Raw genomic sequence first — 23,211 nt, forward strand, 5'->3', positions numbered from 1 at the left:
GTTTCACCAAGAAACCAGTTTTCTAGAAGCTGAGCAAGGCATAGCTCAATCCAAGATGGAATGTGCTTGGGAAGCTTGAAAAGAGCAGGAAATGAAAGGTGCATGTTTCCAACAACCTTCTGTCCTGCTAGTTTGTTTTTTTTAAATAAAAAATTGAGTGCGTATTTTCATTGTTGGTCTCCTTGCAGAGATAGCTCGGTGATCTTTCTATATTTTTATATATAATGTATATTAATATGTATTCTATAGTAGTTTATTATAGTTTTATATATAACATATTTTATGTATCTTTATATTTTGTTTATTTTTACATATGATATAGAATATATATGTGTATTTTTAAAAATGAAAATTGAAAACTGACAAGCAGGACTTTACTTAAAGATGCTTTCTGCATGTGCTTTGGGACACTGGCATGGGAATAGGTGATTAAGACAGGGTGGTTTTGCTGCACAGGGAACAGTATGGGTTTATTCAGTTGTATACTACTTTATTTCCTTTCATTAGATTCTTTGTTTATTTTAGTTATCACTATATATCAAGATAGTGTTACATACTGTGTGTAGTATATATTGGACACGTAGTATCTCATTCCTGAGTCGTCATAGTCAGAAGGAACCTTTCATTGCATTTGCAAGTATTAGAATTGCAATTTTCCAGGTGCCTCATCTTGTATTTGCTTTGAATTTCACCTGCTATTTTACTAGCCAACACTGTGAACTTCTGTAATTCTTTGTGGACAGTCCTTGCATCTTGACGCTAGTTAATTTTGCTAGCGGTCGGAAAACTTTAATCTTCCTCATCACCTCTTTTTCAACATCAGTTATGAATATAAGGAAGGACACAGGCCAAGGCATAGAACGCTGCCTTGTCTCTGGTGGTAAAAACTGACCAGTTACTAGTGTTCAGATGTCAGCCAGTTATGTGTCCATGAGAACAGGTCCCGTGCTATTCTATAGCTCAAGCCATGAGATGTGAACTTTTGTTGTAGCCATCCAAGTACTTTCAGCAAATGATTTTGTAAGGAGCAACATAGTAACAAGTCATAGCTGTGACTCTGTGAGTATTGGCCAATTGGCCTCCTGTAACAGATTTGTTGAAGCTTTGCTGTGTAGTTTTAGAGTATTGTTATTGTTCTCTTGATGAATGAGATATCATGATATATTTTACTTATGAAAGCTGTTGGCAATTGAAAGCTTTGGAAAAGGATTTCTTGTAATTTCTGAGATGACTTCATTCTTAATGTGCTCAGGACTTTTGCAGAGAGCCTCAGAAATGCTTTTATTATCTCCTTAAATACGTTTACATTTTCCAGTTGCACTCTCAGTAGTCCTGTTGGCAGTCTTGTACACATGGAATATATTGTGTGTATGTACTCATTCAGGCACTTTCTACCATTAGAATACAAACATAAGTAGACTTCTATAGATGGAGAAAATATCATTCCTATAGTGAACATGATCTTATTCCAATGCTGTCTGTTAGAATAATCTTCTACATTTATTTCTGAGCTCATATGACCAGCAGTACTTTATTGTAATCAATGGTGTATCACAGTTTCATTGAGGTCTTGGAGACATTTATGAGAGTGCTTCTGCTTTTAAGGTGGTTCCTCTTGTGTTTTAGGATTGTTTAAAAGAGGTACTGGAGATTGTGGAGCTGGGTATTTCAGGAAGTAAATCCAAAAACAGTGAACAAGAGGTCAAGTACAAAGGAGATAAGGAGCCTAACCCTGCATCCATGAGAGTGAAGGACGCTGCTGAAGCTACACTTACGTGGTATGTATTTTGTCAGAGCACGTTTACTGTTTAGCATTGCCTTATCTGAGAGCGTCCTTTAATTAGGAGTTCCCAGCTGGTGAGATCTGTGAGGTAGCAAGAGCATTTGAAAAGTCATCCAGAAGCTCTCTCTGTTTTGCCCTTTGGGCAAGGTTATCCTGTGCTCTGCCTTAGCTGTTTCCCCCTTCCCGTTACAGGTGTTCAACAGGAAAAAAGATCCCTGTGGTTGCTGTCTTGCCCTCCTGCCTGCTCTCTTCCTCAGAGAGCAAAACCCAAGCCCTCCTGCAACCCCTGTGTTCTGTTCTCAGCCAGTTCTCTCTGCAAGGAGCAGTTCCCTCTGTCTCCCACTTGATCTGATCCTGTCTTTCCATTCCCCCTGCTCCTTCTCAGCCTGACAAGATGTGCCATCCCCACACCAATTGGGGAACTGATAGACACTGTCTCGTGCGCAATGCAGCGGGGAATGGCACATGCAGCAGACGTGAGCTGTGCAGGATGGGATGTCATTCTGCCCACAGCATTGGGCTTGCTTAATATGTTTGAGACGTTCTGCTGGAAATGCAGTAACAGATAATGTGTGGATTGGGGAAGGGGAAGCACAGAGAGGAAAATTGAGATTTGCTCCAGCGATGTTGAAAAGCACTGTTTTACTGGATGAACAGCATGATGGGTAGATGGTACAGATTGAGGATAAATATGTTTTGCAAAAGGCAGTTGCTGCTTTCTTTTTTCCTCTTTTTCCTCTGCTTTGCTATAAAATTGTTATAAAGTTTACTGTTAGTAAAACTAACTCTAATTTCCAAGGTAAAAACAACTAGTCATTGGAGCTTGTGGACGAACCTTTATTGTTGCCTAAAAGTGCCTCTTCATCTAGAGAAATGAAACTATCCGCCCCCAGAGTGAAGTGGAAAAGTGTATGGGGAGGACTTCCGTAAACTTACTTTTGGTTTGGGTGGTGGTGTTAAGAATAAAGTCCTGAGTTAGATCATATGATCTTCAGTCTGACACTGGACAACTCTCATTATTGGTTCCTGCCATAGAAATTTTCAATTTCTAGTAGTGTTAAGTAGATCCTGTACAACCTCAGATGATTTAAGTCGGTACTTCTAGGGGCCTCCCAGGCCCATGTCTTCAAGGAGGCAGCCACTGTTGGACCACACCTGGAGACTTTCTCGCAAGGAAAGCTACCATCTATGGTAGTTATGCTGGGTCTTTCTTAAAGGGTTTTAACTTCATGCAATCTGTGCTTGAAGAAAGCAAAGACAATCATAACTAGTGCAGCTACCATGTCTGCCTCACTTGTTGATATAAGAGTGGCCTAAATATGGATGATTATATCCAGTCATCCATAATCTTATAAAAATGAATGTTAAAAAAAGCTATGGAAGGGTACAGATTTTTGTGCTTCAAAGCATATCTTAATACCTTTATAACCTAGGTTATAAAGAAACTCATTCTGTAGGCAGAGTACCCTTCTTTGTAGACTTTTAAGTATGTATTTCTGAAGTTACTGGTTCTGTTTTAAAACAAGCTGATGGGAGAGGGCAGGTGTGCCCTGATAGGGTAACTGCTGTGTCAAGATACAAATAAAGTACATGAGTGAAGGTCTGTGCTTGGGTGGAATAGTTCATCTTCTTAATTGGTCATAACTCTTAACTTTTTTCTCACTTGCAGTATTATGCAGTTACTTGGAGCCTTTCCTTCTCCCAGTGGCCCTGCTTCTCCTTGCAGCTTGGTGAATGAAACCACATTAATTAAATATTCTCGTCTACCTACCATAAACAAGTATAGCTTCCGTTACTTCGTTTTGGATAATAGTGTCATCCTGGCGATGTTGGAGCAGCCTCTAGGGAATGAACAGAGTAAGTTCATATTTCCCATTTCCTTCTTCCTCTGGTTAAAACTCTCCATATGGAGCTGCAAAACAAAGGCACTTCATCAAGTGTCTCTCTCACATTTCAGGGGTTTTCCTATTCTGTGGGGGTGTGATTGAGCAGAGTGTTCTGGGATGAACCAGTGGGAATAATTTTAATGCCACTGATAGTCAAACATGTACAAGCCCATCAAAATTGTTCACCCAGTTGTCTGTCTTTCACCCAGTTAGATCAGATACTTGCAGCTGGCTGCCATCTGAATTATTGCTGATGAACAAAAGCAATAGCATTGCTTTTGTTTACAAAAGCATTACAAAGCAATGTTTGCATTAATGCATTACAAAATGCATTACAAAGCATTTACACTTTGACAACATCCTCATTCATAAAAGAATGAAAATATCTTGATAGGCCTGATAGGGACGAGTGCTCAGCAAATGGTTGATGTGACACCTTTTTGCTTGCAGTTGCTTTTGCTTACTTTAAGTCTAGTGTTACTAAATGTTTCTGTGGGTGCTTTTAGCTCAAATGTTTTTAGCTGCTTAGGAGCACTTAAAACTTTCCTGTGTACCATCCTGTTCTATCAATGACACCTGCTGTAAAGGAGATCTAGCACAGGGTACTGACTTTCACAGCTTAATTTAACTTGTTTCAGCCTCTTATGCTTTGACCAACAAGAATTTATATTAAAAAATCTGGTATTAAATTACATGATGCTTTGAACTGAATAACTGATCTCCATGTAAGTCTTCATGAAGCATGGTGTTACCTAACAGAATAGATGAAAATTCTCTTATATGCTACCTCAGTTTAAGACTAACGTATGGTAGATCTGCTACTCTGCCACAGTATGTTTTCCTCATCTATGGACAGGATGGAGTCTAGGTACTAGTCTTGAAAACAGAGATTGCATAGAACTTCATGAACTAGCCAAGAGGCGTTTTTATTTTGAGTTGTGGTTTAGAGTGCTCCAACCTCATCGAGAAGCACTAAGTAGATGTTGCAGAAAGTGTTGGTGCTGGGAGCCTCTGATGCACATCCACCCACAGTCCGTGTTTGAGCAAGTGTGTTCCTGGCTAGAATGGATTATAGCAAGCTGGAATGGCTGAGCAATTCGCATCCTTACTCTGCCTCTGCTAAATGTATTACTGAGGAATCCTGTAAAGCTATTAGAATCTCAGATTATCTTTTCTTGCTGTGCATAACTTGCTTACAAATTCCCTTTGAATTACAAGATTAATTGCAGTAATGCACTAGTATATCAGATCACTTCTGAGGCAGATCACTGAAGTGGATGACTGTGGGGAGCTGGTTTGTGTATGTGTGTACTCATGTAGCTGTGCTGCTGTACCCTCTACTTCCCATGAAATCCTGGGGAAGGAATAAATATCTGCTAGTTACCTGATGGTATCAATTTGTGGTTTATGTGCATGAAAGATAAATATAAATAATTTTTAAAAGAAAACCTGCAGAGGTATGATGACCCCACTTCTAAGGTGGCTAGTATCAGTGGCCTTTTAAGTCTGAAAGGAAGACTGAAATCCCTGCAATGTTAAAACCATCATTGTGCAAGTTGAAAGGCACCTCAGGAGTCCTCAGTCTAACCTCCTGCTCTAAACAAGGTTAAAACTCAATTCAGACCAGGACAATGCAACCTGATATTGTCCAAATAGGTCTTGGAAACCTATGAGGACAACTTCTCTGTGTCCCTATTCCTTGTGGTGAAAAATTTTCCATGATGTGAAATCAGCATCTTCTCCTGTCTTGTTTTGACCATTATCTCTTGTCTTTCCACTGTTGTTACTGCTACTGTTTGTGTGGGACCTTTAGAGAAGGTCATGGAATATCATGGAAACTGTGTCTCATATGGTCATGTGCCTTACCTAAACAGGCACATGCCTGTCCATGGGCTGGACAATCTTTTTTCATTTTCGTGGAGATAACTTGGAGAGAAACAGTGATCTGCCTGAATTTGGATGAAAGTTACTTTTGATGATGAAACTGAGCTGGCAGCTACAAAGCAGACTAGTGCTTCCCTGCTGCAGAGAGGAGGATTCCTTGCTCCTCACCAGGAATTGTCTTCAGGGTCAGGGAGAAGTTAACCTTGAAAACAAAACCTCTGTCACCTTGCCTTTGTTTCTCTTTGGTTAAATTATTACACAGTGAACTGTTTTTAATTTATGCTGATGTATTATTCTCTTAATCCATGTGCTTTGCAGATGACTCTTTCCCCTCTGTCACGATTTTGATCCGTGGGACATCTGGAAGATTTGCATGGGCCCAGCAACTCTGTCTTTTACCAAGAGGAGCTAAAGCAAATCAAAAGGTCTCTATCAAAGCCCGTAAAGAAATCTTTAACTTAGAGATGTTCAGCAGAAATTCCACTAATGTGAGACAGCCCCACAGAGCTGGTGATTATACATTAAGGCTGAGCCACGGGGCCTTTAGCTGTAGGTAATGTGACACATCTCTGGTGACTCTTTACAACTTGTGATTAATATTAAATACAGGCTGTGAAAGTGCTGTTGCCTTCTAGACTCATTTAAGGGGAGGGAGTTTGTTTTGTTTGTTTTTTTTTTTCTGAAGGCATCTTCTGAGGTGATGGGGCAATGGACAGTGTATGTAGTGTGTAGGCAGGAGTGTTTGGATGTCAGGCAAAGCCGGTGCAGCAAAGGGAGCAAAGTCTGGAGGTGTGGAAAGAGATGCTGCAGAGAGAGCAACTATTCAAGCTACAAAGCCCTGTTTTGCAAAGATGACTGTACACCTGCTGTGGAAAAAAATATCTAGATGAACTCTGGAACGGCTCTGGAGAGGCACAGTGGAGGAGAAATATCCCAATCTCATTTTACAATAAAATCTCTTACTGCAGTTTTCTAGTGGAGCATGTCCTTCTGTTGGCAAAATTTTTCTGTGAACTCCAAATCTTCGAACTCTTCACATGCCCCTCACTAAAGTAAAGGAAATAATAATGCAGCTGAAATGAGGGCCTGTCAGACTCTGCTCTCGTGTTCACGTGTAGATGAATCTGGTCTCTGCAAAGCAGCCTTTGGGAAGACCCTCGGCACGATGCCACGGGACCTGCTCTGTCACCAAAGCTGAGCCTTTTGCTGAATGGTGTGAGCCCAGGCATGCTGCCTCCCACACCAAAGGAGAAGGCAGAAGGTGTCCTGGCTGCTGATCTCTTTACCAGTGTTAAGGGAGCTTTTCCAACTTAAAGGCATTCTGTAACTTTAATGTTAACAGTTTTGCCCTTATGAAGTGTAATTGGTAGTAAATAAAGTTATAAACCAGCTTTTGAGATGTAATTAAAGGTCTTGCTTGCTTGGACCTTATGCACCTGCAAACCTACATCTAGATCTTTTGTTTCTTTCATTGGTAACTTCAAGTTTTGAAGTACATACAGTTTAGAACATAATGTAGTAATAATGTCAGAGTTGCACTATGATACGTTTTGGAAGCCCTTTTGATGTTCTAGCAGCGCAGCTCACTCCTGCCCCATAGTGTTGCTGCTGCTCTTTCCAGGACTTCTCAGCTTGACTTGAGACCGTCACAGTCAGCAGGGGAAATAGAGGCCTCTCAGACAGTTTAGCTTTTGCTCAATACAAGTCTATTTAAAGTTTCAGCTATTACTGAATGTTTTTTAATGATACCTTTCACTAATGGATGAGTGTACATATGGTAGTGAGGGGGGAGGGAACATTTTCCACTTACAATAAGTATTGTCTAGCGGTACGATGCCTTGAAAGTAAAAACTATCCCCCTTTTTTGTCAGACCTTCATACCAGAACCTCGACCAGCTCCTAAAAATGATGTTGGATTGAAATACAGCGTGAAGCACCGCCCTTTTCCTGAAGAAGTGGACAAGATCCCATTTGTGAAAGCTGACTTGAGCATTCCTGATTTACATGAAATTGTGAATGAGGAAGTAAGTAACTCTTAGTCTCTGACATTATTTTTTTTCCTTGGGTTTTTTGTCTGTTAATGAATCATACACTGATGTCTTACTGTAAGTAGTTGCACTCTTTAGCTTGACTAATTTCATATTAATGGAAGAATAACCTCTGCAAACAAATTAAGTCTGTGCACTTCCTCAGAGAGATGACAATGCCTTGGATGTGTTTTTTGGGAGGCACTGCTCAACATGTTCTATTACAGCTCCTAATACCCTGGTATTGCTAGGAAGCAATGGCTAGCATATTGTTGCTTCTGGGGAAATGGAAGAGGCATTTTTGAGACCTCCTGGTCTCGAGAGAGGGGACCGTGTCTCAAAAATATTTTAAAATTTCACAGTGCCAAATGTGTTTTAGTTTCTGCTCGCTTAAAAGGGAGAAGGTGTAGCTGATACTGGATACATAAATCTGCAGCAGCTCTCCCATGCAAACAGGGTGTTTAGATGTTTGCTGTGTAACATTGCATGGTCTTGTTGATAATGCTTTAGTAAAAATCCTGGTGGTGGAGTTGCAGCTGCTGGCTGTACCTGGGACCTACAGCTTTCCTAAAGGATGGGGCTGTTTTCTTAGTGGATCTTGGTGGAATCAGCATTTTGTGCAATGTTTTTCAGCTTGAAGAGCGACACGAGAAGCTGAGGAATGGCATGGCCCAGCAGATAATTTTTGAGACTTCCATAGATCAGAAAAGTGAAGAGGAGTGGCGGAAGAAGAGCTTTCCTGATCCGATCACGGAGTGTAAGCCTCCACCGCCAGCACAGGAGTTCCAGACAGCACGCCTGTTCCTCTCCCACTTCGGGTTTCTCTCCCTAGAGGCATTGAAGGTGACCTGATACTTCTTAGTGTTGTGCAAATGCCCTCAGTACCCATACCACCTGGCCTGGCAAAAGAAGAAAACTAGGTTTTATTAGTGGAAGATCCTCTGTATAATTCCAACTACTGTTAAGCTGTAGTCTGATCAAATAAAGTGATGGATTACAGTCTTCCAGGATTGAGAGCACGGCTGTGAAAGGCCATGCCTCAAGCTGACCATGCTCTGAATAGGTGGCTGTATTTCTATTTTTGCAGTGGGTACGTAAGCTATCACATTCACGCGTTCGTACTTCAAATCATTCCTTCAGCTTGAATTAGGTTTTGGGGTGGTACTTTAAGAATTTCTGAAATATGACATCCAGAAATGATTGTGCTGAAGTAGTTTAACCATATATAAAGACTTGGGAGTACATATACATACAGGTTGTAGAGCTTTTTTTTTAAAGTGAAAATAACAACAGTTTATAGAGATGATCCTTATTCTTAATTTGAAGTTCTGCCTCTTACCTGTGGATCTTCCCTTGTATTTGTTGCATTTCCTTCCACAAAACCATCAACAAAAGTAGACAATGGAGCTTTTGCAAAAATTATGTCTAAAAGTTTTTAGTATTTTGTATATTATTGGTATGTAAGTAAATAAATATGAAACTACACATAAGTATGTAGTTGTGATATTTTGAGAGTATCTTCTGCTTTTGTTGTGGTAGCTAGGCCTCTTTTTGAGCAAAATGTTATGTCCTTTTCACTGGCAGAATACCATTTTTATTTAATGAGGAGAGTAGAATGCAACAAATTGTCAAACTTACGCTTGCTGTTACTCATTTACAGTAACAGGCTTTTATTGCATCAGAAATTTGTGTATGATTTTGCTCTTAGGAGAAAAGGAAAATTCTTTTTATATTTTAATAGATTATTATTGAAGCCATAAAGACCTTTTCAGTTAGGAAAGATGTTTTTTTAAGCTGTAAAACTCTGTCTGTTGGATAGGAACCTGCTAACAGTCGTCTACCTCCTCACCTGATTGCACTTGACTCTACTCTTCCTGGGTTTTTTGATGACCTTGGCTACTTGGATTTACTACCATGTCGTCCTTTTGATACTGTTTTCATTTTCTACATGAAGGCAGGCCAGAAAACAAGCCACGAGGTAAGTGAAAGTGTAGGGTGCAAACTAGCCTATACTGTCCTGTTTCTAGTGATCCTCAAGCGGATAAAGCATCACTGCTAATGACTGGAATGGAGTGTCAGAACCAGGGGTTCTGGGCTCTCTGTTTATTTACAGGGTGAACTATAACAAGTCCCTGCCTACCCTTTTCATCTGTAGGTTGCAGTACATTACCCACATTTAGAATTGTTATAACGTCTTTCATATATATATATAAAATATCTATTGAAATCTTTAATAGTATTTTTGTTATCTGTTCTGTCCTTACTGTTCTTATTTGTAGAGTTCAAACATTAATATCAGAAATGCATTTCATATTTCTTGGCTCAGCTTGCAGGGAGGGTTGCAGTTTGTTCCAGCTATGTCCAGGTAGTTTGCTTTGATTCTAATGTTAAACACATTAAAGGAACGAAAATCTTTCTGCGATTAAGAAAGTATTATTGTTTTGTAAGTCTTTATGTTATACTCTTTACATTCAAATGTGATTAGGTTAATCAGGTTAATTTGTGCAAATCTAAATCATGACTTCTTTAGGCTGTGACCTAGAAACTCACTAAGACGGCTTAGGGGCTCATTAGAAAAAGTAGTTTCTATAGTACTTTCTCTTCATTCAGTTCATGATTCTCATAGTAAAGAGTAGAAGCGTAGCTTCCGTAATACATTATTGTGCATCTCCTCATGTTGCTGTAAATGTACAGTTGACAGAACACTGTAGCACTTTCTACTTCTGTGTGGAATACACTGATCCTTGAAACCAGCATCGTGCTGTTTCAGTTTTCAAGTTGGAAGTTCAGAGTAGCCAGTACACACTCTATCTCCAGAGTCAGCTACGAAACAAGATTTGCGAGGTTAGTCTTCCACCTGAAATGTACTCTTGCTGAGTTAGCAGAATGCTTCTTTTCCCCATCTGATGTTTATATGCTCTTACGGATTTAGTCAGATGAGATTACTTGGTCCTGCAGAACTTCCTGGCCTTTGGAAACCCAATTAGCATGGGTTTTGCCATGTAGATTTAAGAAAATCTTGTATTGTAATATTGTAATTATTGTATATAAATTGTATATTTATATATACATATATAAATATATGTATATATTATATAATATATATACATATGTTTTATATATTATATACTATATATTATATTATATATTTATATATTTATTTATATTTATATTTTATATACAATATTATATCTTGTATATTATATATATTTTATATATTATATATAATATATACATATATATGTTTATATTGTATATTTATATTGTATATAAATTGTAATATTTCAATGTAGTGTGTCTAGTTGCTGCCGAGTATTGTACGAGGCATTAGGATGGGGTGCCAGGACCATGTGGATATGAGGAGCCTCCTGTCTGGGAGCTTTCCTTCCACCGCCTGTCCCTGCAGTTTCTGTTCCACTGGCGCCCATGTCCTAGTGTACTGGCCCTGCACAACCCAAAATCTAAGACGCTCGTGCCACAAAAGAAACTCTCGCGTGGCCCAGAGAGGATGGATACATTGTACAGCCTTGTCTGGTCCACAAATACCAATGGTTCTGGTAGACCAAATCCCAAATCATCCGCGTCTCCCTGTGTGCTGTTTGATGAAGTTCTCAACTTTCTCTTGGTCACAATGGGATAAAAATTGCCCTTGAATGTGGAAACATCCCAGATCTTTATAAAAGGAGGATTAAGGTTTAAAGTGAACAGTACAGTGTGACATTTGATTAAAGAGCATACTCAATCCTGCTGAAAATTGTTTTGCAAAATCTGTTTCATAATTTAATGTGGGGTGAGGCCTGCCTTTTAAATTGCTGTATGTCATGTACAGGTGAGTAATGATAAAATACCTTTCTCCTAAAATTTCACCTGAATTCAGTAGTGAAAATTGTCCAGAAAATTCTCATGTGACAGTTGTTGCTAATGCAGATTCTGCGCTGAACAGTTCTGGGGTTTATCCCTGATGAATGGATAAATCTCAAAATTGCCATCTCTAGCAGTTCTGTTGACTATTTTACAGGCTTTGGCAATGACGGCAGAAAGACAAGTTGATCAAATAGGACGTTGCCAAGCAGAATGGGAGGATGCTGGGCAACAGGGAGTAGTGTCCATGTAGAAAGCCTGGGGTTCCAGGCTTGCTGAATAGCTGTATTTGGGCAAAACCATGTTGGTGACACATAATTTTAATTAAAAAAAGCGGGGAGGAAGAGAGCTGCTTCCTGGAGTCTCCTGTACGTACCACGGTGCTGCTTGGTTGTTTCAGATCCTGAAGAACATGGAGTCTTCCAGAATTGTTCAGCCACACTTCCTGGAGTTCTTGCTGTCTCTTGGCTGGTCCGTTGATGTGGGGAAGCACCCTGGGTGGACTGGTCATGTCTCAACAAGCTGGTCAATCAATAGCTGCAGTGATGAAGAGAGACCCGATCAAGGTAAGATGTAGTAAATGGTGTAATGTTAAATTAGGCTCCTTTAGGAGACAATTATTTTAAAATTTCTTGCTCCTGGATACCTATCTGAGCACTTGCATTTTTTTTTTTTCAGATAAATGCTGATGTTTACTAGAAAGGAATGTGTAAATATTAGATTAAGCTTCAAGTCAAAGTAAGCGAAACTAATGTCTGTATGTTGTTGGAAAGAAGTAGCCTCAGCAAGAATTACTTCTCTGCTATATCTTCAGCAGACTTGATGAGTCTTTAATACATTATCCAAAACCAGTATTTGGGTGAAATCAGATACAGATTGTGCTGCATATTGGCAAATAGACTTGAAATACTGTGCGCTTTTTAGTGTTCTCTAAGTAGATTAACAGGACATGTTCACTAATAAGTTAGCCTTGTAATCATGCTGGGTAGGAAGTAATGAAAACAAGCTGCTCTTTGTAGGTCACGGTGGTTGGAGCCCACACACACCTCTTCTGTCCTGCTTAATTTATGCTGCTTTTTTCCACTCGAACAGCTCTTCCTCTGGGCTTGTCATGTACCACCCTCTCCCCATTCTGTGAACCAAAATGATCCAAAGGATAGTGAATTGCTATCCCGGAGTGGCCAATTGGAGGTCGGGTTAGTTTCTGCCTTGAACAACTTAATCTGATTACCTGGGATTCTGGTAGTGTCTGGGTTGGTTTCATTGTGGTTCATGGTCACTACTCCAAGGGCCAGACCTTTTCTTGGTGATCTTCAGAGCCTCAGCCTTCTGCCGTGGGCCACACAAAGGCATTGAACGAGCTGGTCCAGATTATTCAACACCTTTGATCTGGCATTTGCATCCAGTGCAACACCATTCCTGCTGCAGTTTCTCGAGCAGCGCTTTTGCTCTCCTTTCCCTTCACTGCTTTAGAAATGCTCTTCACCTGTAACTGTGGCCAACTGAAGGCTTCCCGACTCGTTTGTAGAACAAAACTACAAATGATAGAAGGCTTGAAATGTTGAGGAGACATTGAGAGAACGGAGGCATGGCTTTCTCTGAACAAGTCAAGAGAGGTTACAAAATGGCCAGGTCTTGGTTAAATTTTCCTTTGAGGACAGGGTCAGACTGTGCTTTACCCAGAGGCAGAGCCCTCTCCCTTCCCTTTGCGGTTGCCTTTGTCGATAAGGCTGTGTGGAAGGCAGTGCCCTGAATTAGTGAGGCAACCTGTTTTGATATGGGCTTTTTAACTCAGATTTTCTTCAGCCATTTGCATTAAATCACAGACCACCAAGTAGTTGGATGAATTAAAAAAATGGAGGAAAGAAGGAACAGAGAAAGCGTTCAGGGATGGGATGGAGGGAGAGCAGGCTACTTCTAATCTGGTTCTGCTGTTGAAAAAATACACGAATGGAGTCATACCTTTAGCAAGCAGTGGTGAAAAAAACTGAAATGGTGGATTTAAAGTAGGCTTTTATCAACTTGTGAAGATTGGTTGCTTTGTTTTCTCTCCAATCTTTGCTGTGACTAAAGCTATTTATTTTGTTAAATGTATTCTCTCTTTGTGAATGGATCTGATGATTAAAAATCCATTCAGGCGTCTAGTGTCTTGGCCTGTGTCAGGAACAGCGTGGCCAGCAGGACCAGGACAGTGACTGTCCCCCTGTACTGGGCACCAGGGAGGCCCCACCTCGAGGGCTGTGTCCAGTTTTGGGCCCCTCACAACAGGAAAGACGTTGAGGTGCTGGAGCGTGTCCAGAGAAGGACAACGGAGCTGGTGAGGGGTCTGGAGCACAAGTCTTGTGAGGAGCGGCTGAGGGAGCTGGAGGTGTTCAGCCTGGAGAAAAGGAGGCTGAGGGGAGACCTTCTCGCTCTCTACAACTCCCTGAAAGGAGGGTGTTGCCGGGGGGGTGGGGGGGGTTGTCGGTCTCTTCTCCCAAGTAACAAGCGATAGGACAAGAGGAAATGGCCTCCAGTTGCGCCAGGGGAGGTTTAGATGGATATTAGGAAAAATTTCTTCACCAAAGGAACTGTCAAGCCTTGGAACAGGCTGCCCAGGGAAGTGGTTGTGTCAACATCCCTGGAGGTATTTAAAAGACAGGTAGATCTGGTGCTGAGGGACATGGTTTAGTGGTGGACTTAGCAATGTTAGGTTAATGGTTGGACTTGATGATAGTAAAAGTTTTTTCCAAGCAAAATGATTCTATGGTTCTAGAATAGCGTCCAGTGAGATGTGACTAAAATGAATTCACAGGCATGTGCTTTGGTTTTGTTCCCCTGCACACTCCCAAAAGCAAAGAAGTTCTTAAACATTTGGGTTTGGATTGTGCTGCTGCTGCCTGAGAGCTGTGGACTGGAGATGCAGGAACGCTTCCCTGATGGTGAAGCATGGCTTGGAGGCTCCTGCGTGCCTGTGACCACCTCTCTGTCAGCATGCTGAATTTCACTGCTCCATTGGTTTTGCTGAGGCAGCTGTCCCAGGAACCCTTCTATAAACTGGATCAGAGAAACAATTCAGCTTGAAGTCCTTGCTAGTCTTTCTGGAGGCAGTATGGGGCAGGAAAAGCCGGGGCTGGCTGTAATTTGCTTACAGCGTGGCTCCACCAGAGAATTGTTTTCTCTCTGTGCTGTGAAGGCCTGATGTCGCGGCCAACTGTGATGAGAGAATAAATTGGGGAGGGGGGGGGGGGGAATATGAGGAGCTTTCTTGCATTGGGTTTGATTCAAGAGAGCCATTTTCTAACTCTATGGCAGAAGAAAAGACAGGAGAGTCTGTACAAACTGGCTTGAATTCTAGAATAGTATCAGCCTGAAGTTATAAACGCTAGAATCCTTTGGAAATTTAATGACTAACTGAATGATGTCTGTGAGAGGGAATGGCTAGATGACTTCTTGTGGCTAACATGCTTGCTAGACAACTCAATCTAAGGGAAGTAGGGTATGCAGTACAATGGAAATATGTTCAAAATAAATCCCTTCCCAACCTAAAATGCCATTTCCTTCAAGATAACAAAAACGTTTATCTGAGAATGGTTGTTGGCCATGAGATTTGACTGTGAAATCTTCTCATTTTAAAATGAGATTTGTGTAATTTCTTCTCATTGTATTCCAAGGCCTTCTCCTGAGGCAATGTATAAAGAGGTAAAGCTTCCTTTTGAGTAAACTTTCCTTTTATGTCCATTTCAGATGATCTAATTATTTCAGAAGATGTTGGGGCAAGTATCTTCAATGGGCAGAAGAAGGTGCTGTATTATGCGGATGCCCTGACAGAAATAGCTTTTGTTGTCCCATCTCCAGTGGAGTCCCTCAGTAAGATCACTTTGTACATGCTGTTTACAAAACTCAAACCAACATTTTTTGTTAGCTTTTTCAGAAGAGGAACCTAAAGCTAACTAGTAGTGTGTCTAGCAAGATCTTTGTCAGAAAGCTACTGATGTTTAAATTACTAATCCCACCACCTTAGACTCCTTCCTAAGGTGGTATCTGTTATGTGCCCCTCTTTCTCAGTGTAAGCCTCAATATACATGAAGGTTTGCACAGCAGTATTGCTGTTACCCTGCGGGTGTTGGATTCAATGTATGGTTCACCATCAACTGGTGATGCTTTTTTTTTTTTCCTCTTCTGTCTTGATGACGTGCGCTTGCAGCACATGGAGGAGCACGTGCATAACTGCTATGTAGGTGAGCAACAGCTTTCACAACATCTTTCGCACACTAAAACCTGTGTGCAGAAGTTCCCTGGAATAAAAGGGCTGTGGGGAAATAATAGCCATAGGAAGGAGCAGACTGTATTCCGTAGGAAATGCGTGGGACATTTTTAAATCCATAGGGAGTGCTCTAATTGCAGTCTGTTTCTGGAATAACTGGCAGTTGTCCACTGCTGAATCCTCTTCTTGCTTTTGAATGCTATATTGACTTGACCGTTAATCTATGTATGTTTAGTTTCAAAATCCTTACAACTTTTTTTAGTTTCAAAACCTTACATATGATGACAGCTTAAGTTTTTTGGCAGAAGAAAAGACTCGCCTTTCTTCTTCTGGCTTACAGCTGATTCACTGGAAAGCAATGTCTCTGACCAAGAAAATGACTCCAACATGGATCTGCTGCCAGGAATATTGAAGCAGCAGTCTCTGACACTTGAACTCTTCCCCAATCATACAGACAATCTTAATCCCTCCCAGCGGGTAAGGCAAAACTTGCATTGAAAAATGGCATTCTTCTCTCTTTCTTTTCTCTGCCAAGAAGCACGCTGGCTACGGCATTTTTTTTAATGGTATATGATTTGGTTTCATAGCATTTGGAGCTACTTGTTCGTAGCCATTAATCTTTAACATCTGCTTTGGTCCTGCCAGAATTTGCAGTAGGAGTTTGCAAGATTACATTAAATGTAAAAATTAAACATGCTAACTGGTAATACTCTGCATACTGAAGTCTTGAAATACATGCAGGAAAAGTATATGCAGTATTTACAAAGTCAGTCAGACTTGAATCTATGTTTGGAAATTTAGGATGGATAGATGTGAACACATCATATCTACCCAGTTTAAAATAGTATGTGTCAGTTGTGTCTGAAGTATCAGATGTGAAGTTGGTTTTTTACGGTAGCAAAGCAGAAAACCATGAACTGCCGTAACAGCAAAGGATTTACAACTGCTGATCTCATGTATAGAATTCACTTCCAAGTGTATATTTAGTTATTGATTTAAGAGCTTGGAGAACATTAAGAAAAACTTGAACAAGTTTTCTAAGATTGAATATATTAATTTATGTTGAATATAAAAATTGCGGAGACTCAGATTGGGTAGTTCCACTGCAGCTGCCTCATCTCAATGGCTGGCAGAGGTTGTACCTGTCTGAGGTCTGAAAGACTAAGGGGCAACTGTGGAAGTGCTTGTTGGATGCATTACTGGACTCATGACAATTGCAACTACTGTTCTTCCCTTGTGTTCAAAACAGCTCAGTCCTACTTCCAGATCCAAGAAGGTACCTCAGGGCCGGACCATTCCACCGATGGGACCTGAAACCAAAGTGTATGTGGTCTGGGTGGAGCGTTATGATGATATAGGTGCGTAAAAGTTTTGATTGTTTGCTAAAGTGATGACAGGGCAGGAACCAGAGGAAAAACTCTGTTCCTTTCCTCTATAAAATGCTAAATCCTTATTAATGTCTGTAATTGACACTTCTAAGATTCCAAAACAGTTCCTTGATATTTGAGAGGTGGTCCATGGGGCGTACATAAATCAGTGGCATGTACGTCTGGAGACTATTTTAGCTCTGGCAGTAAATGTGAAGTACTTCTGACACCTGCTGCTTCTCTGCTTAAGGGATCATCATCCTTCTTGGTTTGATGGTACCTTTGAAACTTTCTGTTATGTTCTGTTTTGCATGAGCGCTCATTTATTCTATGCCCAGGGTGCCCATTTCATGCTATGCAGTCCAGCTTCCTTTCTGCACCTTTGTTCAGGCAGGGTCTTGTCCCTTGTGCAACTTAATGTTTCTTAACAGTAGTTTGAGGTTTCCTCTCTGACTCTGGGTACTGGCTGACCTGGGAGAGACCCAGCTTTGCCCATCCTGTTACAGCTGTGGCATGGACAATGGTGGGCAGCTGGCTGCTAGGCTTGAGGAGTCCTTTGTCCCTAAGAGCTGCTTCTGTGCTGGTTCTAAGCCATGACCTGGCTTTAGTGCTATGCGAGAGCCTCTCTGTATTGGCCTCACCCAGCAGAGTCTGTAAACACTGGCCAGTAATCGATACTTTATTCTGTCTTTGATTCCTAACCTGGTTCCCAGTTTGGCAGTAAGGGTGGATCTCAATGAAGCCCTTAGCTCCTCCGAGAGGAAAGCAACCAAGAGAATGGGAGCCATCAAGAGGAAGCTTCCTGTAAAGTGTAGGTATAAAGTCTCAAGACCACTATCCTTTCCAGAGTATATTCCTCACAGCTTTACCGGGATCAGGAAGCAGACATCAAGTTCTGCAGCATCATTTCCTAATCCAGGCATTGGCCCAGAGGGTGTTCCTTTAGCTTCAGGGATCAGTCAGCTGCTTCGGTTCCCAAACTGGTGACCCTGACCCACTTCTTTCTTGGATGGCAGCTAAAGCTGACTCGCTGCAGACACAACAACTGTGCTATCTGTGCATGTTTCTGCTTGGCTGCTTTTCATCACCTGTAGGAATATCCCAAAGCTCTGGGCCTGAAGCTGAAGAAATGAGTTTGTGAGCCTCAGTAAGCATGGCAGTTGGACTTGGGAGAGCGGGGGGCTCTTGAAAGTGGCTCCTAGCCCAGCAGCTTTGCCTTATGCTCCTTATGTTCTTGGCTTTTGTCTTATGTTTCTGGTACATCTTTGAATCTGGACAGTGGTAAAGCTGTCACTTTGTAGTTTAGGCTGTCATTCCTGTGCCAACTGCCTTGCCTCCCTCTTGCTTCATCTCAAAGTACTTCCACAGCCCTCCATGCTATCCCTCTGCTAGCTCCAGCTTTTGTGTACTCTTAGCATCCCAGCTCTGATGGCAAAAGATGCTTTCAGGCCTTATACTCTTTCTACTGAAAGAGGCATTGGCACTGTCCTGCTGTGTGAAATGTACTTTTGTGAATGTCTCTCAACATCTCTCTCAGTTCCTGCCCCTGAACAAGGTAATGGGAAGTGCCACATCCCCTTCCAGGGATCCAAGTTCTTACTTCCTCCTCCTGCAACTTCATTATCTGGTCACTTGTTACCAAGTGCATGGCAGCAGGGTTGTAGGTTATGGTGAGGACCTGCATAGCTTGGATTTGAAGAACGATACAGTGTTTGTTGGAGCACGGCTCAAGGGAACTGCAGATGTGAGCAATGGTATTGTTTGAAATTCCTGGCACTTGAGGCCAATTACTTGTGGATAGGTGAAGATGCTGTTGAGCAATCATTTTAAAGCTCTTTTTGTGATTGAAGTACTTCACATCCTTCCTGCTTTCACTGTGCTCTAGAGACTTGGACCTTTGGGATTGAGAGAATTGAGGGTCTGGGACATGTGTTACCTCATCTGTTGAGCGCAGGGTGGCTGAGGTGTGTCTATACACTCCGTGAATGCTTAAGCTTAAAAACAAGGACTGACTTTGCATCACTAACAGTGCAAGAACATCCATGGTATAAGTGCTTGAGGACTGCATGGTTTTTCATGATAAATAATCTTTCTTTGTACAAAAATAAAACAAAACGCAAAAACTGGGGTAGATAAACTTTGTTCAGTGCATCCTCTTCTTACAGAAAACTTTCCCCTCCCTGATCTGGTGTCTGAGACTAGCACTGGTGTGGAAACTACAGCCAATAGTAGCGCTTCCCTAAGGTAAGACTGCTCTTATTTTCATTATTTGTCTTGATTCTTCTGGACAACAGTTTAGGCTGCACTTCAGAAGTCGTCATGATGAGATTATTTGCGTTCTTCAGCTTTCACAGGCAACCCTGAAAAATCTAGGCAGTCATGTTAAAAAAGATAGATGAGTTTCCTCAGTGGATTTTTTTTGTTGAAAAAATGAATGAGCTTTTCATATCACTGCAGTTTAAACATAAATTAAGGGACAGAAAATGTGTAGTTTTTATCTTGAGTCTGTGATTAGCCTCCCTCCTGATTTACTCCCTTGTGAAGTGGTTAATGCTGCATACGTGTTGCGAGGTCCTGCCCTGTCAGCAGGACTCAAATTCTGAATTTTGTCACCAAATTCTATGGTGACAAAAGATCATAGAAACAGTACAGTTGATATAACTCTTCTAAAGTCCAGAGGGCACACACAGGAGTCCCCCTAGTTTAGCCAGAAGACATTTTTTAACATTCTTTTAATGCTTAAAGTGGTCGGTTTTCACCTATGGATTAATTGAAACAGAGCTATAAAACTGATTTAACAGTGTGTTTTTTCCCTTAAGAGCTACCATTCCTGAGAAGGAAGTTCCTGTGATCTTCATCCATCCTTTAAACACTGGCTTATTCAGGATAAAACTACAAGGAGCAACCGGGAAATTCAATATGGTTATCCCATTGGTGGATGGAATGATAGTCAGTAGGAGAGCTCTTGGTAAGCTACAGATTTTTTTAGGAACGCTCATGTTTTGATTATTATTTTTTTTTAATATTAGTAATATATCTGCAAAATACCTGGTCCGGAATCTTTAATTGGAAAAAGGATTGGGCATGGCAGAACAAAATAAAAACACGCCTTTTGCAGCAGTGGTGGCAGCAGGAACAGCAGAGGGAGCAGGTGGTCAGCACTTAGCTGGCAGCAGAGCGGGGCTTGCTGTGATTGTAGGAGAGAAGTGAGGGGTTGGAACTTGTAATGGTGGAAGGAAAAGGTAAATGCCTGTTATTTAGGTAAGAGAGGTGAGAAGCATGACCCTAATGTTTAGCAGCAAGATCCAAGGTGCTGGTGCTGGCTGACTGCCAGAGGGTACTGCTGAATTTTTGGGCTGTGCTGGCATGCTGGGTTTGTTCCTCCTGTTTTAGAAGCCAGATAGTGATTAAAAGCCACAGCATCTGAGAATTTCTAATGTGTTCAGTAAAAATACTTAACCTACTATGCAGGATGTGTTAATGGGGGTCCGTGTGTGCTATCGGCTGTTTCCTGTGTTCCTAGATGGGTTAGCAATCTGTCTTGGCATCTCTGCTACTGTAGCTTCAGTAACTGGAAATCTCACTCCAGTGAGAGCAATTCACAAGACAGAGCGAAATGAATAAATGAACTTTAGGATACTTGTACAGAACCATAAAACCAACATTGTAGAGGTCTGTTTGGGGGTGACTTTCAGGTTCTGTTTTTTGCATGCTTAATTCAGTGATGTTGAAGTTGAAGCCAGACAGGGCCTTAAACATTTATGAAGTCAGCTGATGACAATGGCTTTTACTGAAAAAGAATCAGGTGTGTTTTCCTGGGGTTGGGCTGGTTTTTCAGCTGCATTGGAAATACTGGAGACAAGACAAATTTCATTATATTAAGTTCAGTAGATGCGGTTTATGTGCAGCCAGTAATTAAGTCCTTTAAATAAGAAAGACACTGTTTCTGCCTGTAAAAAGTGCTTGTAGAATAGCAAAGGGGTTAATGGACACTTCATTAGAGGCACAGGAATTTCATTTCAAAATAAAATAGGATAAAGTCCACTGCCAGCTTTGGCCAAGCTTTGCCAGCTTTGGTTCCCAGCCTTCTCCTCCCTGCCATACACAGTGGCATGAGTTAGAGAGGAACAGCAGCAGCAAAGCAAAACCTGTTTCCAGCCACAACCCATCAAGTCTTTCCTCCTCCCCTGTTCCAAGCAGAAGGCTCTGCAATTCCTACTGGAAAAAACTATTGATGGATACTTTTTTCATCCTGAAGGCTCCCCTGGCATTGCCTGCATGTCCTCCTGTGGCGTGGCCAGGGGCTGTAGCACCACCACTCCTGGGTTGGCTGCTCTGGATTCTTTCCCCTCTTGGTCCTTAAGGTGCTGTTGTGAGTAGTTGCTTGGCTCTGGCAAAGCAGAGAAGTCATCTTCCTCTTCCAGCCAGTTTAGAGTACCACTGACTCGGTCCCTTTCGTATTCATTTTTCACACTAAATCGTCCTTACAGGCCTGGGGACCATGGTGATCTGTTACATGGTTACTCAATGAGAAAAGTTCCTGCTCAGTGGTGCTGAGCATCTCCCCTGGATTTCTAGATGGGGCAGAACCCAAAATTGTCATTAGCTGTGAAGCCAGCAAAGGGCCGCAGACTTGAGTTTGTTCAAACTTGATTCAAATGTTGTTTCTTTTTCAGGTTTTTTAGTGAGGCAGACGGTAATAAATATTTGTCGGAGAAAGAGGCTGGAAAGTGATTCATACAACCCCCCACATGTCCGCCGAAAACAGAAAATAGCAGACATTGTCAATAAATACCGGAACAGGCAGCTGGAGCCACAATTTTATACCTCACTTTTCCAGGAGGTTGGGCTTAAGAACTGCAACCCCTAGGTCATTATCCTTCCAGGACAATTAGATCAGAGCTTGGTGGCTACAGTAATGAAAACAGTTAAATAACAACCATAACTTTCCTCAGCCCTCTGGAATTCAGGAAATCATATTCTAGCACAAGTCAGCAGATACCACGTGGGAGGAATGAGAAATGAATCCAAAAGATTGCAGTTGGGGTACTGACTTATTTCACCTGCCCTCAAAAGGTTACTTCATTCCAGTCTTCCTGGATGCTAGCAACAAAATCTTTTCACCCACCCAGTCATCTATTCCAGACTAATTAGGAACTGTGTCTCGTTCTGTGAGAGAAAACAATCAAAACAAAGTCATCTCTGCATATAAGGATGGAAAAAAAAGTACAAACAAACCTGCCTTCAGACATCTCGCTACAGCCTCGTGTTAAAGGAGAAAGGAGTAGGATCTCCCCATTGAGGAGAGCCTGCTTTAGAGCATTAACTGTCCCTGCAAGAACTTAAAAGACACTTTCAGCCCCACTTCAGAGCTCAACAGAAGATCCTTCACTGCTTGTAACCAATTTGTGCACCAAAAGCAAGAGGAGGAAAATTGCTTGGAAGCATCAGGTCATGAAATTCATAGCCAAGATGCTGTATTTGACAGTTCCCTCCATGCCTGGGAGTGAGTCCATCTACATATGGGATTTCTGTCAAGCTGACAACAAACTACACCTGAAATTACCCAACTTTCCAACATAAGTTGTTACTAGATAAGAGCTCTTGGTTATATAAAAACACAGTTATGGCTCTCAGGTCTGTTGCAAAATGTCGTATTTAATTTTAGTAGCTTGATTTTTTTTTTTTTTTTAATGCAGCTCTCTAATTTATTTTGAAGTGTCTGTATCACCTACTCACTGTTTCCATAAAAAGCATAAACGTCACTTGCTTTCCTTCCATTGGATTGAAATCTGAGATTCTGGGGCTGCCTCCTGTCTGATATTTATAGCATAAACAGTTTTTGCAGGTTTTACAACACTTTTTCAGAAGCTCCTGTTAAACAGACTAAAACAACTCAAAAAGAAAATTCAAGAATTCTTTTTCCCCATTAACTTGCCATTCCATGAAAGCCCTTTGGAGTTATAACTTTCAATTGTTTGGAATCTGCTATGCTTTCTCATACTTGGCAGCGGTGGCTCCCTTTCACCCGAGTCAGAAGTTTTCATTTTCGACTGGATTTCACATATTCAGGCCTTGAAGGATGTGCTGGGAGAAGATGTTTACAACTACGAATTTCATATTGGGAATATAAAAGCTGCAGCGGGCGCTGGCGGCC

At 41.4% G+C, this 23,211-nt stretch overlaps 1 protein-coding gene across 2 annotated transcripts in view; it reads left to right on the forward strand.

Annotated features, from left to right (window-relative positions):
- The window catches only part of RALGAPB (Ral GTPase activating protein non-catalytic subunit beta), a 59,460-nt gene extending 36,508 nt beyond the window's left edge, over positions 1 to 22,952 (forward strand). For both annotated transcript variants that reach the window (XM_074157173.1, XM_074157174.1), the window contains exons 17-29: positions 1,627 to 1,778; positions 3,453 to 3,640; positions 5,872 to 5,978; positions 7,425 to 7,577; positions 8,214 to 8,423; positions 9,400 to 9,558; positions 11,842 to 12,007; positions 15,168 to 15,290; positions 16,028 to 16,164; positions 16,937 to 17,045; positions 19,220 to 19,298; positions 19,874 to 20,022; positions 21,731 to 22,952. In XM_074157173.1, the coding sequence (XP_074013274.1) occupies positions 1,627 to 1,778; positions 3,453 to 3,640; positions 5,872 to 5,978; positions 7,425 to 7,577; positions 8,214 to 8,423; positions 9,400 to 9,558; positions 11,842 to 12,007; positions 15,168 to 15,290; positions 16,028 to 16,164; positions 16,937 to 17,045; positions 19,220 to 19,298; positions 19,874 to 20,022; positions 21,731 to 21,924 (1,926 nt within the window). In that variant the 3' untranslated portion in view covers positions 21,925 to 22,952. The remainder of the gene's footprint in view (positions 1 to 1,626; positions 1,779 to 3,452; positions 3,641 to 5,871; positions 5,979 to 7,424; positions 7,578 to 8,213; positions 8,424 to 9,399; positions 9,559 to 11,841; positions 12,008 to 15,167; positions 15,291 to 16,027; positions 16,165 to 16,936; positions 17,046 to 19,219; positions 19,299 to 19,873; positions 20,023 to 21,730) is intronic.
- The last annotated feature ends 259 nt before the right edge of the window (positions 22,953 to 23,211 follow it).

This window comes from Numenius arquata, chromosome 12, assembly GCF_964106895.1.
Source record: "Numenius arquata chromosome 12, bNumArq3.hap1.1, whole genome shotgun sequence".
NCBI classification, from domain to species: Eukaryota; Metazoa; Chordata; class Aves; order Charadriiformes; family Scolopacidae; genus Numenius; species Numenius arquata.